Source organism: Erpetoichthys calabaricus, chromosome 11, assembly GCF_900747795.2.
Source record: "Erpetoichthys calabaricus chromosome 11, fErpCal1.3, whole genome shotgun sequence".
NCBI classification, from domain to species: Eukaryota; Metazoa; Chordata; class Cladistia; order Polypteriformes; family Polypteridae; genus Erpetoichthys; species Erpetoichthys calabaricus.
Window position 1 is genome coordinate 163,090,429 of NC_041404.2, and position 16,517 is coordinate 163,106,945.

The 16,517-nt window shown below is 38.6% G+C and overlaps 1 protein-coding gene across 2 annotated transcripts in view; it reads left to right on the plus strand.

The window, feature by feature from the left end:
* The window catches only part of baiap3 (BAI1 associated protein 3), a 163,590-nt gene that overhangs the window by 40,045 nt on the left and 107,028 nt on the right, over positions 1 to 16,517 (plus strand). For both annotated transcript variants that reach the window (XM_028814468.2, XM_051933963.1), the window contains exon 2: positions 14,322 to 14,477. In XM_028814468.2, the coding sequence (XP_028670301.2) occupies positions 14,329 to 14,477 (149 nt within the window). In that variant the 5' untranslated portion in view covers positions 14,322 to 14,328. The remainder of the gene's footprint in view (positions 1 to 14,321; positions 14,478 to 16,517) is intronic.

Here is a 16,517-nt window from a genome sequence, read left to right on the forward strand (position 1 = left end):
TTTTCTTTACACAAAGAATGATAGACACTTGAAATAACCTACCAAATAGTCTGGTAGACAGTAGGACTTTAGGGACTTTCAAGACTCAATTTGATGTTTGTTTAGAAGAAATAAGTGGATAGGACTGCCGAACTATGTTGGGCTAAATGGCCTCTTCTCATCTAGATTGTTCTAATGTTTTAATGTCCTAATGTAAAATAGAGAGCAACCAGGATCTGTCTATTAGGTTGCATCTGTCGACAGAATTGCTTTTATTCATTTTGAATGTTTGGGACACATTTAGAAAAGATATGTTTATACATTCACATATATTTGGATCACTTGAAATTTAATTTAAGCAGTCAAATGGAGAAAAATGAGATAAGAGGTAAAAATTGAAACAGAGTTTTAGCAACAATGTGGACATAGCCTAAAAAGTTATGGTCTTGTTCAGACAAGAGCTTCTACAGCATCCAGTAAAGTACTAAATTGGGGAAAAATGCTAAATATGGAAAGCATTTATTAGCAAAATGAAATGGAATATCAATACAATATATTCATACCCATTACATTTTTTCTCATTTTGTAATGTTGCTAAAATCATTTAAATTAATAAATCTCTCATCAAGCAACACGTAGTACCCCAGAATGTCATAGCAAAAGCAGGAAATAAAATGAAATGCCACACTGACACTGTTGTATTCTGGCTGGGGTTCTAACCTTTGTTTCTTGTCCTTTTTGTTATTTTTTGAGTTATTTATTTAAGTTAATGTTACTCTTGTTAATTATTTTCTTTATAACCAATGCATGTTATGTTGGTAGTGTTTTGTGGGTGACTCCACAAGAGGCTGGGCCATCTCCCCATCACTGCAAGGAACTGCCCTCAGCTCTGTAAATGTGGGGGAAACCCACAGTTCCTTGCTGTTCATTCTGAATGCGCTCATAGTGTGGCTAGTTATTCTTGTGTTTTTATGATTTTTCTGGATTTTTGTACTTGTGCTCTGTTTTTGACTTTGTCTTTTTAATTCTGTATGAGGACTTTGATTCGTGTTGGATTGCCTTACTACTTAAGCAACTCATTTGCATTTTGTGCTCCATGGAGCTTTTTGTGCCGCAGGGTATTTTTGGAAAACAACCCAAGCCCAGCTAGTACACAAGGGCTTGCCTTTCTTACTAGCTGGGTTTGACAGTTTCCCCACTAGTGGGCATACAGTGCATCCGGAAAGTATTCACAGCACATCACTTTTTCCACATTTTGTTATGTTACAGCCTTATTCCAAAATGGATTAAATTCATTTTTTTCCTCAGAATTCTACACACAACACCCCATAATGACAATGTGAAAAAAGTTTACTTGAGGTTTTTGCAAATTTATTAAAAATAAAAAAACGGAGAAATCACATGTACATAAGTATTCACAGCCTTTGCTCAATACTTTGTCGATGCACCTTTGGCAGCAATTACAGCCTCAAGTCTTTTTGAATATGATGCCACAAGCTTGGCACACCTATCCTTGGCCAGTTTCGCCCATTCCTCTTTGCAGCACCTCTCAAGCTCCATCAGGTTGGATGGGAAGCGTCGGTGCACAGCCATTTTAAGATCTCTCCAGAGATGTTCAATCGGATTCAAGTCTGGGCTCTGGCTGGGCCACTCAAGGACATTCACAGAGTTGTCCTGAAGCCACTCCTTTGATATCTTGGCTGTGTGCTTAGGGTCGTTGTCCTGCTGAAAGATGAACCGTCGCCCCAGTCTGAGGTCAAGAGCGCTATGGAGCAGGTTTTCATCCAGGATATCTCTGTACATTGCTGCAGTCATCTTTCCCTTTATCCTGACTAGTCTCCCAGTCCCTGCCGCTGAAAAACATCCCCACAGCATGATGCTGCCACCACCATGCTTCACTGTAGGGATGGTATTGGCCTGGTGATGAGCGGTGCCTGGTTTCCTCCAAACGTGACGCCTGGCATTCACACCAAAGAGTTAAATCTTTGTCTCATCACACCAGAGAATTTTCTTTCTCATGGTCTGAGAGTCCTTCAGGTGCCTTTTGTCAAACTCCAGGTGGGCTGCCATGAGCCTTTTACTAAGGAGTGGCTTCCGTCTGGCCACTCTACCATACAGGCCTGATTGGTGGATTGCTGCAGAGATGGTTGTCCTTCTGGAAGGTTCTCCTCTCTCCACAGAGGACCTCTGGAGCTCTGACAGAGTGACCATCAGGTTATTGGTCACGTCCCTGACTAAGGCCCTTCTCCCCCGATCGTTCAGTTTTTAGATGGCCGGCCAGCTCTATTAAGAGTCCTGGTGGTTTCGAACTTCTTCCACTTACGGATGATGGAGGCCACTGTGCTCATTGGGACCTTCAAAGCAGCAGAAATTTTTCTGTAACCTTCCCCAGATTTGTGCCTCGAGACAATCCAGTCTCGGAGGTCTACAGACAATTCCTTTGACTTCATGCTTGGTTTGTGCTCTGACATGAACTGTCAACTGTGGGACCTTATATAGACAGTTGTGTGCCTTTCCAAATCATGTCCAATCAACTGAATTTACCACAGGTGGACTCCAATTAAGCTACAGAAACATCTCAAGGATGATCAGGGGAAACAGGATGCACCTGAGCTCAATTTTGAGCTTCATGGCAAAGGTTGTGAATACTTATGTACATGTGCTTTCTCAATTTTTTTATTTTTAATAAATTTGCAAAAACCTCAAGTAAACTTTTTTCACGTTGTCATTATGGGGTGTTGTGTGTAGAATTCTTAGGAAAAAAATGAATTTAATCCATTTTGGAATAAGGCTGTAACATAACAAAATGTGGAAAAAGTGATGCGCTGTGAATACTTTCCGAATGCACGGTACATATCAAGACCTTTTACTCAGACTTTAGCTGAAACACCTGTAATTCCAGTCTGGAGTCTTGTTGTGTATGACAAGCTTTGCACACCTGGATCTGGGTATTTTGTGTCATTCTTCTCTGTAGATCCTTTCAAGTTCTGTCAGGTTTGATGAACACAGTCAGTGTACAGCTGTTTTCACATCTCTCCAGAGATGTTTGAGTAGGTTTAAGTCTGGGCTGTACCTTTGCCACTCAAGGGCATTAACACAGTTGTCACTAAGCCACTCCTGTGTGGTTTTGTGCCTAGGGTCATTGTCCTATTGGAAGGTAAACCTTCAGCCCATTCTCAGGTCCAGAACACTCTGAAGCAGTTTTTCATTAGAGAAATCTGTACTTTGCTCTCTTCAGCTTTTTCCCAACCTTGACTGGTTTCCCAGTTTATGCGGCTGAAAAATAAATCCACAGCATTAAGTTGCCACCAACATTCTTCACTGTTGGGATGGTATTGCATAGGTGATGAGGTGCTGGGTTTTCTCCAGATATGACACTTAGAATTGAAGCCAAAGACTTGATCTTGATTTCAGATTCAGAGTCTTTTAGAGTGCCTTTTTTGCAAACTCCAAACAGGATTTCATGTGTCTTTTACTGAGTAAAAGCTTCTGTCGAGCCACTCTGCTGTAAATCCCAGATTGTTAGTGCTGCAGTGATGATTGTCTTTCTGAAAGTCTCTCCCATTTCCTCACAGGTTCACTGGAGCTCAGTCAGAGTGACCATCAGATTCCTTATTCACTTCTTGTACAATGGCCCTTTTCTCCTAATTGCTCAGTTTGGCTGAGAAGATAGTACTATGAAGAGTCATGGTTGTTTAAGAATTGTGGAAGCCTCTGTGTTCTATAGAACAGTACAGAATAGTAGAGTTACAATTACAATTACAAACTTTACAAATTACTAGTTGTATAATGACTACACATAAAGACACAGATTTGTTTAAACAGACAGTAAAGAAAGTGCTTCAAAACTGAGCAATAATATAAATGAAGGCCAACAATATTGGTCAGTTAATTAATTGTTGAACTATAGCCAGTTGACAACAGAGGAGAAGAAAGCAAAAACAGTCAGCAGCATTCCTAGAGAAAACTAATATCTGGAGTGTCAACAGTAATCTATAACAAAGTCAAGGACAGAGTCAGACACAGTCAGAGTCCTGAAAGGCTATGCCACCTGGCTGCCCATCCCCTCCTTTCCATGGGCAGTAAAACAGCCAGGACATAGAAGAGTGACACCAAGTGTTACAGCAGGATACATTATAAGAGAAACAGAACAGTTTGTATTTATTGCATTACTTATATTGTTGTATACATGACAAACAAACAGGGCTCTAATCAGGGTATGCTAGACTAAATAAGTGAGTCTTCAGCCAGGATATAAAAGCTGAGGCTGAAGGGGCAACTCTTATATAAACATAAAATTGTTCCACCACTTTGAGGCCTTGTAGCTAAAAGCTCGACCTCCCACTGTTAACCTGTTAATACTTGGAAGCTTTAGTATACCAGCACCTTGAGATCTTAATGATTGGCATGATTTGTAGCTAATGGTTAAGTTCAGATAAGTAGGCAGGGCCTTGGCCATTTAAAACTTTATTGATTAGGAAGGAGGATTGTGAAAGCAGGCCCAAGTTTAACTGGAAACCAGTGTAAAGATTTCAGAACTAGTTATATGGTCACACTTTCTAATAATTGTAATGATTCTTGTATTGCATTTTGAATTAACTAGGAGCTGCATATATAATGAATTGAACAGCTTGTATATAACACATTACACTAGTAAATCCTAATAAAAATAAATGCATGAATTAATTTCTCAGTACCTTCTATATTTAGAAACAGTCTTAATTTTCTGTATTTTTAAGGTAGAAAAAACAGGCTTTAGAAAGTTTTGTAATGGGTGTTTTAAAGGCATTCTGGTGTCAAAGATAAAACCTAAATTGTGTGCTGATTCAGTAAAACTAATGGAAACTGTGATAAATGTAACAGAATGTTGTTATGGTGTGCATAAATGCCCCCAATAGGTAACATTACTGTTCTTGCTGTATTCACAGACAAGTAATTCTCCTCCATCCACTTGTTTAATTCACTGATGCAATTAAACAAGAATTCTATTGGTGAAATATCTTTTAGTCTTAAAGAAAGTTATAGGTGGTATAGGTGGGTATCATCTTCATACAAGTGAAAATTAATGTTTTGCAATGCTAGTTCTTAATTGAAGCATATAAAGTGAAAACAGTAAAGGTCTAAGTACTGAGCCCTGGGGGACACCATATTTAATTTCTGAATATAATGACAGAGTACTGTCAGCACATGTCTGTATATACTGAAACTAAACCATGCAAGTATTGTACCTGAGAACTTAGGTTCATTAAACCAAGGTGAGTTTCTATGTTCTTCAATCACTTCTCTTTTAAAGGCAGCTAGTCTATTCAAAGCTCCTTTGAAATTCACATTATAATTAGGTGTTATCTGATCAATATCCATCCATCCATCCATTTTCCAACCCGCTGAATCTGAACACAGGGGTCTGCGGGAGCCAATCCCAGCCAACACAGGGCACAAGGCAGGAACCAATCCCGGGCAGGGTGCCAACCCACCGCAGGACACACAAACACACCCACACACCAAGCACACACTAGGGCCAATTTAGAATCGCCAATCCACCTAACCTGCATGTCTTTGGACTGTGGGAGGAAACCGGAGCGCCCGGAGGAAACCCACGCAGACACAGGGAGAACATGCAAACTCCACACAGGGATGACCCGGGAAGCGAACCCAGGTCCCCAGGTCTCCCAACTGCGAGGCAGCAGTGCTACCCACTGCGCCACCGTGCCGCTCTGATCAATATAGTTTTCTACAATAATGCTTGAGCTTCTAAAAATATCTACAAATTTTGATGCAATCAAAATCTAGATGTTGCACTGTTCTTGTTTTTATCTGCAATTAGATTGGTAAGGGAAAAACAAATCAGACATAGTTACGTAGTGATTAGGGATAACTTAATTTAATGAAGTAATATTTACATTTTTAATCGCAACTCTATAAGTAATAATTCAATCTAATCTGTGATTATAACAATGAGTCAAATCATTGACACCCTACTGTGTTTAGCAGATGAGTAAAACATTTATGCAAAGTGTCATTCTCCACATCTATGTAGATATTAAAATACTCTCAGCAATACATGATCATAATTAATAGCTAAATCAGTCATAAAAAATAAAAAGAACCCAATGGTTTGTAGACTACTACCGGTATAACAACTTGGTTTATTCAAAATGTAAAACAATGTGGTGCTCCCTCGATTAAAGGAATAGTGTAAGATTTACTAAGCCGAGCTTCAGTAAGAAGACAAGAACAAAGTTCCAGAAGGGACATCACTGTTCTTTCTGGTGGTGTTCCCCCTCTCTAAAAGTGGAATTAGACAATCAGACAAGTGGTTTTATCTATCTATCTATCTATCTATCTATCTATCTATCTATCTATCTATCTATCTATCTATCTATCTATCTATCTATCTATCTATCTATCTATCTATCTATCTATCTATCTATCTATCATATAGTTATTATTGTTATTATAATAGTTATAAGAAGCATAACTAAGACCTTTTATATTCCAAACAGCTTAATCAGCAATATATGACTAAATACTGACTCTACCACTTGGATTTAATGCTATGAATAATGGAGTGTCTATTACACTAGCAGGCAGATCATTAAAAACATTTAGTGCATTGTATCTAAAGACTGTAAAATGTTGTTGACAACACAAGTTAAGGATATTTCTGTTTTATGACCAGCATTAATGCTAAACTAAAACTTTACAAATAGTGTGTAGTATTTAAAGCCTAAAATTGCTAGGCATTTTTTTTCCAAGCCATGTTTCAAATTGATATTTAATTATGTATTCAGTTCAACAATTGATTTTTTCAATATGGATTTGATAGAGGCCAGTTTACGGCTTGAGAAACAATAAAAATTAAACACATGACATAAAGTAAGGCTGATGCAAGTACAGTAATTGAGTTTTTCACTAGTTTGGTTGAAATAAGTCATAAAAGACAGTAGACAGTTTCATCACATAAATTTAAGGTAAAATCTCTTTTTTTTTCTTTTAATTTTGGATCAGATTTTTCAGTCTATGCTGTTTTAATCAAAAAATAATTTTGGGAGGAATTTTACATAAAACCTTCAGATTTAATTATTGTCATATTTTCTGAATGGTACAAAAGCTTACAGTATTTCTCTTTTCATCTATTGGAATAATGTTAAAAGCAGGCCAGATCAAGAGCTTTCTTACACCTTTCAGTGCATCTACCTTGTACTATTTGCTCTCACTTTAGTCTTGAGTATTCCAGTTTAGGAAATCTTTCAGCTATTGTTAAAACATGGAGAGTTCATTTTTGCATTACAGTATATTGTTCCCAAGAGTAATGTTATAGTTCTTCACAGTATCAATTTTTGTGTATTATAATCTAGATGTCACAGTTGCAACCTTCACATTGGCTGGCAATTCATGCAAATACTTAATATTTTTTTAACTTGCTGTTTTTTGCAATAATGGAATGCTGTCATGTGATTAAACATTTACTTCATTTAATTAAATAACTTTAATAACTTTGTTTAGTTATTCTAGAGAAGCTTGCAATTATGATAATTTAGCAGTCTGAATTTAAAAAAGAAAACCTTTAAAATTCACTGTATACATGGATGTGTATAATTTTGTGCCCAGTAATATCAATAGATTTGAACTTTTAATTGGATTTTCTTCAGAATTTGAAAATTCCTTATCAGCTTTATTAGCATGCAGTTGAGACATGGATGTATATTCATCAAGGTGGATTTTGGAGGTCTATTGCATTGTCATACTTTCATGTCTAATCAGAACAATATATATAGTGGAACCTCGGTTTGCGAGCATAATTCGTTCCGGAAACGTGCTCGCAGTCCAAAGCACTCGTATATCAAAGTGAATTACCCCATAAGAAATTATGGAAACTCAGATGATTCGTTCCACAACCCAAAACAACCCTGATTCATATAAAAATGATTAATACAAAATATAAAGTAAAAATACATAAAACAAATTAACCTGCACTTTACCTTTGAAAAGAATCATGGCTGGTGTGAGTGAGTTTCTAAACTCTTGTGGGATTTCACCCAACGCGACAACACGCGGAAGAGCGTCCCAAAGCAATCGCAGTCTCCCAGCGCTGTAGCAGTTCGCCGTAAAAGTGAATCCGAAAAGATCGCGGACATGCTATAAGTGCCTGCCGTCGATGGGTGATACAAGGAACAAAGAACATTATAAATGCGCAGGGCACAGTACTACTTGGCCACGACCCTGCCTGACTGTTGTGTCTGTGTATTGGTGAGTGGCAGATCCCGCTATAATAAATAACCGTGCTGTTGCTGTTTCAAGCTGAATAAAGCTGGTGTTGCTAAAGTACTAAGACTCAGCTGCGTGTTTTGGGGTGCAAGATGGGGACTCGCATGTCACAGCACGTGCGCACACACACACACACACAGAGAGTCACAATGCTGTAGTAAACAGTATACGTTCGTATGGATGTTGATTATATGAGTGTGGCACGCCGACTCAGACGGAGAATAGGAGACGATTGCCCACAATCCCGCAGCGAGAGAGAGAGAGAAGAACCATCAGCTCAGTTGTGATCACATGACACTCAGCAGACAAAGCGTATACGTACTACTTGTATTGCAAGACCTCACTTGTTTACCAAATCAAAATTTATTAAAAATTTTAGCTCGTCTTGCAAAACACTCATAAACCAAGTTACTCGCAAACCGAGGTTCTACTGTATTACATATACTGTACATCTTAAAAGTTTTAGAGCACCCCAATTTTTCCACTTTTTATTAAAGCAGGTCAACTCTAATTAATAAAATGAAATGGTACAAAGGTAAGTGGTAAACTGCTAAAGGTTAGAAAAAAGGTTTAGGATACCAAAAACTGAAAAATAATGTTTTACAAAATGTCTTTTTCAGAAAATAGGTAATGGGTTTAACAACCTGCAACCTTTATGCAGTAATACAGATTAATTCATTCTTGAAAGCTAATGCAAATAATTCCTATAGGAGTTCCAACTGTTGTTGATCACTTAACAAACCCTGTATCTGTATAAAAGCAATGTTAGAACAAACTGTGTTGCTACATCCTCTGACACATTATTTGGACAATATTGCACTCTAGGAAGTAGTATATTGCTATTATAATGACAAGAAAAGGCAATTACAAAACGATGACAGACAGACCATTATAACCCTTAAAAGCGTAGGTCTTTCCTTTAGGGAAATTACAAAGAAAGACAAGGTCTCAATAAGTACGGTATAGATTCCTGCACAATTTAAAAAAACTTGGAAACACTGACAGGAACAGGTGTGCCATACCCAAAGCCACAACAGAATCAGAGGAAACGTTTCTGAGAGTCAACTGTTTTCATGATGGGGACCTCAAAGGACAACTGCTTCAGGCACAGCTTAATAGTGGTTAAAGTTAGGAAGCCTTACTTTCAAATGTGAAGAGAAGTCTTTGATCTTTGGATTTGACAGGTCATGTGGCAGTAAGGAAACCATTGCTAAAATGGTCAAAGGTTTTAGAACGAGTCTGTTTTTCCAGTTTTTATTGAAATTTACATAGTTTAATATCTAAGTGTACTCAGAAATTAAAGCATAGAATGTGAGGGTGGTGACGTGCTGCATGTTTATTAGCACCGGCAAGTAACAATTTCACTGGACTCTTTATATGTGACAATATTGTCTATTTAAAACTATAAACTGCCTCAGAATATACTGATTTGAGTGCCCATGGCCCTGCAACATTTTCCAGAAAAGAGTAGTAGGAAAGACAGCCAAGCAGGATTGCTGAGGTCTTTAATAATCCCGTTTGCCTTTCTTAGGCAGTGTGTGTTGTATATGGCCTGAACAGAAGGCAGCTTGATACTAGTAATATTCTGTTCTGCCTTCACCACCCTCTGTAGTGCTTATAATCATGAGCCAAGCAAAAGCTGTACCAGGATGTAATGCAGCTAGTAACAATGGACTCTGTTGTGTAGACGTTTGTAAGAACAGACAGAGAAATGCAAGTTTTCCTCAAACATCTAACGGAGTAGTGGTGCTAGTGAGCACAAAGGTAAAATGTGTTATGCCCATTTCAATTCATCACTAGCCACTCCAAGAAAATTTAAGCTGCTCACTCTTTCAACAGTATCTCATCCACTGTAGATGTCAATGTGGTCTTCCTTCTGACTTTTGAAGTCTAAGACAAGTTTCCTGGCTTTTCTGACATTAAGGATGAGATTATTGACAACACTGAGTCAGAAGGTAGACATCATCCTTTTGATCAGGCCTGTGATGGTGGTGTCATCAGCAAACTTAATGATGAAGTTGGATTTTGTGTATAATCACACTGTCAAAGGTGAACAAGGACTATAGAAGGCAGCTCAGCACACTGCTCTGTGTTGAAGTTCGGCATTAAGGATGTGATACACCAAACTGCACATGCTGTGGTGTGTTGGTTAGGAAGTCCAAAATCTACTTGCAGAGTGTAGCATTAAGTCCTAAATTGAAAGGTTTGGTGGTAAGCTTTAATGGTTGCAACAGTGTTAAATGCTGACCTGTAATGTATAAACAAGACTCTGACATAAACGTTTTATTATTATTATTATTATTTTTGCTACATATATAAAGTGTGGCAGACGGCTGGGACCCATGCCCAGCTGGGATGCCCCTTTAATACTGGATCCAGGGGAGCAGCCATTGGATGCACACTACATCCCCCGGAAAATTTGGTGGCAGCCCCCCTGAGTTGCATCGGGGCCACAATGGTGGAACACTGGAGCTCATCCCTGTTGGGGCTCCTAGGCTCCTTGGTTTGGGAAGAAGAGAGTGGAGTAAAGGAAAAGAATATGGTGAGTAAAGGAAAGAAGGGACTGTGTTTGGGCGGATTGGTGCACTGTGTTGTGTGGAGGACATTTTGTGAGAATAAACAGTGTGTGTTTTTGGACATCCAGCGTCTGTCTGTGCCCAGGGGCTGTCTTATCACAAAGGGTATAAATTTCATGTGTGAAAGAGAAGGGATGATTCCTTTCATTGCACCAAGAAATGTGAAGGATTTTTTTGGTTTAGGGGAGTTTTTAACAAAGAATTTTTACAGAATGATATGATGATCATGGACAACCTGATTTATCTTAACAAGGGCATGTGAAAAATGTATTCTCTGAAGTTTGGTCTCTAGTAACGAGATGGCATCCCTTTCACTCCCATTGCCATTCAAATATGTGTATTATGTGTTTTCAGTAGGTGAATCACATTTTATTTGTTACACTATTAAAAATGTATTTGCCTTCAAAAATCCAATGAATGATAGATTAAGCTGATTCGTTTTCAGCAGTGAAGTATGTTGTTTTAGGAGTCCTGCTAAATGCAGTCTCCGTAATTATACACATACACTTTAATTTAACACATTACATGTTACCACTGGAGAGATTTTACTTTTACTTCTAAGCATTATAAACTGAGCCATATGAATGTCTAGCCAAATGTGGAAGCTATTAAACCCCAAGTAAAGAAATTCTATTTTGGAATGAACATACAGAGCATCTCATTTTGTTACTTTTCTAGACATAGGTGTGTGTGTGTGTGCCAGGGTTGTGTCCTGTCTAAGGCTGGATCCTGTGTCATACGCAGTATACTGTAGATGCACTGGCTCCTAGCAACCCTGAACTGGATATGTTAATTGAAATGGATGGATGATTGGATGGACAACTGTAGTCATATGAATAATAGTAGGAGGATAACATATTAATGAGCTCTTGAAGCATACACAAATGATGCGTTTTTATTTTTCAACTAAATCTATAATGAGATGAAAGCTGCAATAATGAAAGGCTTATTTTACCTTTCAAGTACAGCATAATTTACCCACTTTATTAAGTTTAACTATCTTAGGTTTTTAAATCATAGGCATGATGCCCTTAATTCAATGCCAAAATTCAATCCCTGTATATTTATGTGCACACATCCTTTGTTTGTGAACTAGTTCTCTATACTTCTTTACATATACTACGCTAAAACATCTGTGCATGACAACTTATTAGTCATAATCTTTTATAGTCCCTTTTATGGTAGTCCTTTTATTAAGAACTATCCATCCATCCATCCATTTTCTAACCCGATGAATCCGAACACAGGGTCACGGGGGTCTGCTGGAGCCAATCCCAGCCAACACAGGGCACAAGGCAGGGAACCAATCCTGGGCAGGGTGCCAACCCACCGCAGTATTAAGAACTAGTAGTAATTAATTTTATTTGCAACGTAAACATAAATTGCATATGCAAAGAATAGATTACTATGAAAATAACCAAACAATAAATTACACATGAAGGGTACAAAGTCAAGTCATCAGCGGTTAACTTGGGAGTCCTACTAAACCTCATTATCAGTAAGTGAATAGTGTCCAGAAGTGATTATGAAGGAAAACAGACATTGTGTCATGTGTTCTGTTGTGTTTAGAACAAGCCAAGAGAACTTATGCTTTTAATGTACTGGAGAGTCCAAATCTGGAATAAAGTATGCTTTTAAGGTTGCCACATTAAAAGAAGGCCATAATAACAACATTTATTTATATAGCACATTTTAATGCAAATAATGCAGCTCAAAGTGCTTTACATGATGAAGAAAGAGAAAAAAGAAAATAAATAAGTATTAAAATAAGGGAACACTCATTAACATAGTTAAAAGTAAGGTCCGATGGCCAGGGATGACAGAAAAAACAAAAAAAATAAAATCTGCAGAGGTTCCAGGCCACGAGACCACCCAGCCTCCTCTAGGCATTCTACCTAACATAAATGATCAGTCCTCAATAATAGCCTTAAAATTCCACAAAAAAACTAGTAGCCTAATGAAATGAATGAAGAGTGTGAGTTTTCTGAAAGCAAATAAGCAAGCAAACAAAACAAAAAGATTAGTTTAAGGGAAGGGATAGTACGCAGTGATATAATAGATGTGTTTTAAATTATGAAAACAGTATTTAGGGTGGGTGCAAATTGTTACACTAAACAAGAACAGAGTGGTACAGGTGAGAGATATTTAGAATCATGTATAAAGCAGCAATAACAGTCTGAAATTCATGTTTTCAAGGATTGGATATGCTGCACACAGCACTTCGCCTTATTCCTCTTACGACCTCAAAAGAGAGAAGCTTTGTAAACTGTAAAATCCAAGCAGTATTGGTTGGTGGCATAAATGGAGACCACACTGTGAATATTTACCATTTCCCCATCTTTTACTGCATATCTCCTGTTGTGTAAAGCTTTTTCCTCTCTTCTCATTTTTGAATGGACCATTAAATTTTTTCTCCTTCCTGTCTCCACAGAAACCATATTTCTTTAATCAATTAACAGCTGGGCTTAATTGTGTAATTATTTTATTCTGCATTTAAATGGCCTTAGCACATTGGAAGCCATATATATTGATAGATCTACTTAAAGGCAAAGTAATACAATGTTAAAATGTGTGTCCATATTTTGAAATGTCACAGCACCCTGGTATGAGCCTTTCCAATACTGCTGAAGGTAAATATAAATAAATAAAAGAACAGACGGAACCAAATAGGAGACTCTGATTTTCTATTGATGAAATGAAGGTCACTTGTAACTCTCTTAGAGCATTCAGAAAGACAAACAAGCTTTCCATAATATCTCCATTCAGACTGTTTCAATATGTTTTTTTCCCTTTTGTGTCGAAACAGAATTTTTATAGTCTCCACATAATGCAGACAACAAGGGTCAGTCAGTGTGCCCATTAAATAAGTGCTATATTGTAATTTGAAGATTTTGCTTCCGTAAATATTTTTTTTTATTCTGTCCCATTCTACAAATTCAGACAATATAAAATGTTTCTGTCTTATGGTTATAAAGATAACTAAGGTAAACTGGAATAGAAGAAAATAACATAAAGGCTATTTTCACTCTGATAGAATATAAAAGAAGGTCAGAAGAAAACCTATCCGCTGTATAGCCTGGATATGATATGGGATTCAGAGATTTGTGGAGGAACTGGAAAATGTTGAAGATAAAGGGACAAAGAACTAGAGAAGTCAGGCAACAGGTTGAAGTTAGGGCCAGAAAATATTCAACCCTGCCGAAGTTATCTTTAAAGAACAATTCTAGGAATGTGGAAATTGGTTGGTTTCTTCAGCAGTTGTGTCTCCAAACTGAGAACTTTCAAATGTGTTTTTCATGCAGTGGTTTTTGATTATAAAACCTTGTCTGTTATGTTTACTGCTGCAACAAATCAACACCTTATTTCAGACCAAAGGATGATTTGCTTATTTGAGATATGCGTCTCTACTCTGAATAGGTCATGTACTGTATATTTTCAGGAAGAAACTGCTGGCGAAGTTCCAATCACTATGCTCATTTTCCGTCCTTCCCACCCCAGGTGACAAATGAGCATGTCGACCCTGCTGGAGCTGAAGAGCAGTGTACTACGACAGGTCCAGAGCCGACAGTCCTTCCGCAGGAGAGCAGACACAGTAGCTAGCCCTGGCAGCTTTGGCAGTCCTGAGACTTCTAACCGAGAAAGTTCAGCAACCAGGTAAAGACATGCAAGTTTCTGTCAGTGTGTTTTTCATAGTATTCCTAAAAGTAATATTTCACTTGATATTATGTAAGGTGTCATTTGTGTGATAAAGAGTGTGTATTAAAAGATACTATTTCAGGTATAGACTTGAAACATATAAACTTACAACTTATAAACTTGTAGAATGAGAATTAATTCATACTAGCCAACCGGCGGCGTACCATACGCCACAGAATCAGGCCACTTTTTTAATGATTTTTAAGCACAGGGAGAAAATTAACCTTTGAAAAATCGGTAATGTAATAAATCACCAAGAAAAGTAACATTGTAACAATGCATGGAACGAACCAACATACAATTGTCCGTGACTGAAAACTGGCGGACCGCACGCCTTCTCCTCCCAGAGCGAGGGATTGGGGTGGACGGTGCTCGGGCGCGGAGGGGGGAACGGGAGGAGAGGGGAAGGACGCCCATTCCGCCCCCTCCGTCATGCTAGTCTGCTGATTTCTCATTCAGTATGCACTGCCTGCTCATGTGCCCACCCCCAACTCGTCACCTGAGTCGTTTTTCTCTTTGCATAGCCCACATGCACCTGTGAGTCACGTAGACTTTTCATTGTTGTTTGCAGTTTTGGCTGCTTTTTTATATATAATCCACCAAGTCACCCGACCATGGTAGTACCGGGGGGGTAGGGGATGTGTACAAAGGGCAGGGACGTAATCAGTGTGAGCGTATGACACGCTAGCCAACCCGCGGTGTAGCATACGCCACATAATTTTATGTATTGATGGGTGAACACTTCCTGAACGACACAGTTGTCCAAATGGGGTGGGTTTGTGGATACCACTGTGAGTGAATGAAAAGATAGACCTCTGGAGAGAGCAACATACAATTGTCTGTGACTGAAAGCGGGATCGTCTGTGATGAATGAGGCCACGCTGGTGAAAGTTACTTCATCGGTAGGGATAAGTTTCAGCACTTGTTCATTAAGGTGTAGCGAGTCTTCGTTGTAGACGCGGGCCGGGGAAAAAGGAGTGTTGGTGGGCAGGGAAATGTCTTCTGTGTTCCTGCAGGACCATCTAAGAAGACACATGTTTGTCGTGGATGCGGTGGACGCCGGTAGGGGAATAAGAAGTGTTGGTGGGCAGGGAAACGTTTTCCGTGTTCCTGCAGGACCATCTAAGAAGATGCATGTTTGTCGCGGATGCTAATTGCTGTATGTAGTGTGTAAAACAGTTTGCTATGGTGCACGCGGTCGTGCGTCGTAACCGAAAAGTCAGCGTGGCTCAGAGGTGCATGTGTACTGTAGCACAGACGAACATAAATGACGTCGCATCCGAGTTGGTAGGCGTGGCTCTGCGAGTTGTCGTCGTATCCAGTGGTCTTAGAGTTGGTGGGCGTGGCTCCTTCCTGCGTGCGCCATGGGCGTCTTACTTGTCGGCGGCTTAGTGAATCCACGCCCCTTCCGGCGTGCTTTCCATGGGTGGCTACTTGTCGGCGGCTTAGTGAATTATATATATAGATGCAGGATGCATTTTCTAAATGGAAAATGTCACCATATGACAAAATGGTTAATAAATTTTTTTTTTGGGTGTTCCCCTTCTTGAAGTGTTGTGTGATCTGGTATTCAAGTGCAACACAAAAAGTTTGCCGGTGCCTTTCGGATAAAACATATGTAGTCATATGTGATACGTATTTCCAGTGAAGGTAGCAAGCTTCTTTCATTAATTTCAAGCCACTATTCAAGACCTGTAGTTCTTTCTTAAATTTTAAAGTTATAATGTGACTCGGGTAACTAAGAGTGACCTGTTGTGGTGCTTTTCCTTAAACTAATTTACAGTTGATAATAAAATGGTCTCAAGCAGGAAATCACAGGTGTCTAGAAGAATAACTATATTAATAAAGACAAGTAAGTTTCAATTTCCGGGGAGACAAGGGTATAAAACATTTATCCTAAACCAAGTATTTAAGCCCTACGGTTTAAAGCCCATAATCCTATAGAAATAGAAACTCATCCTTGTGATTTGCACATTTTTTCCATTTGTTTTCTTTTTT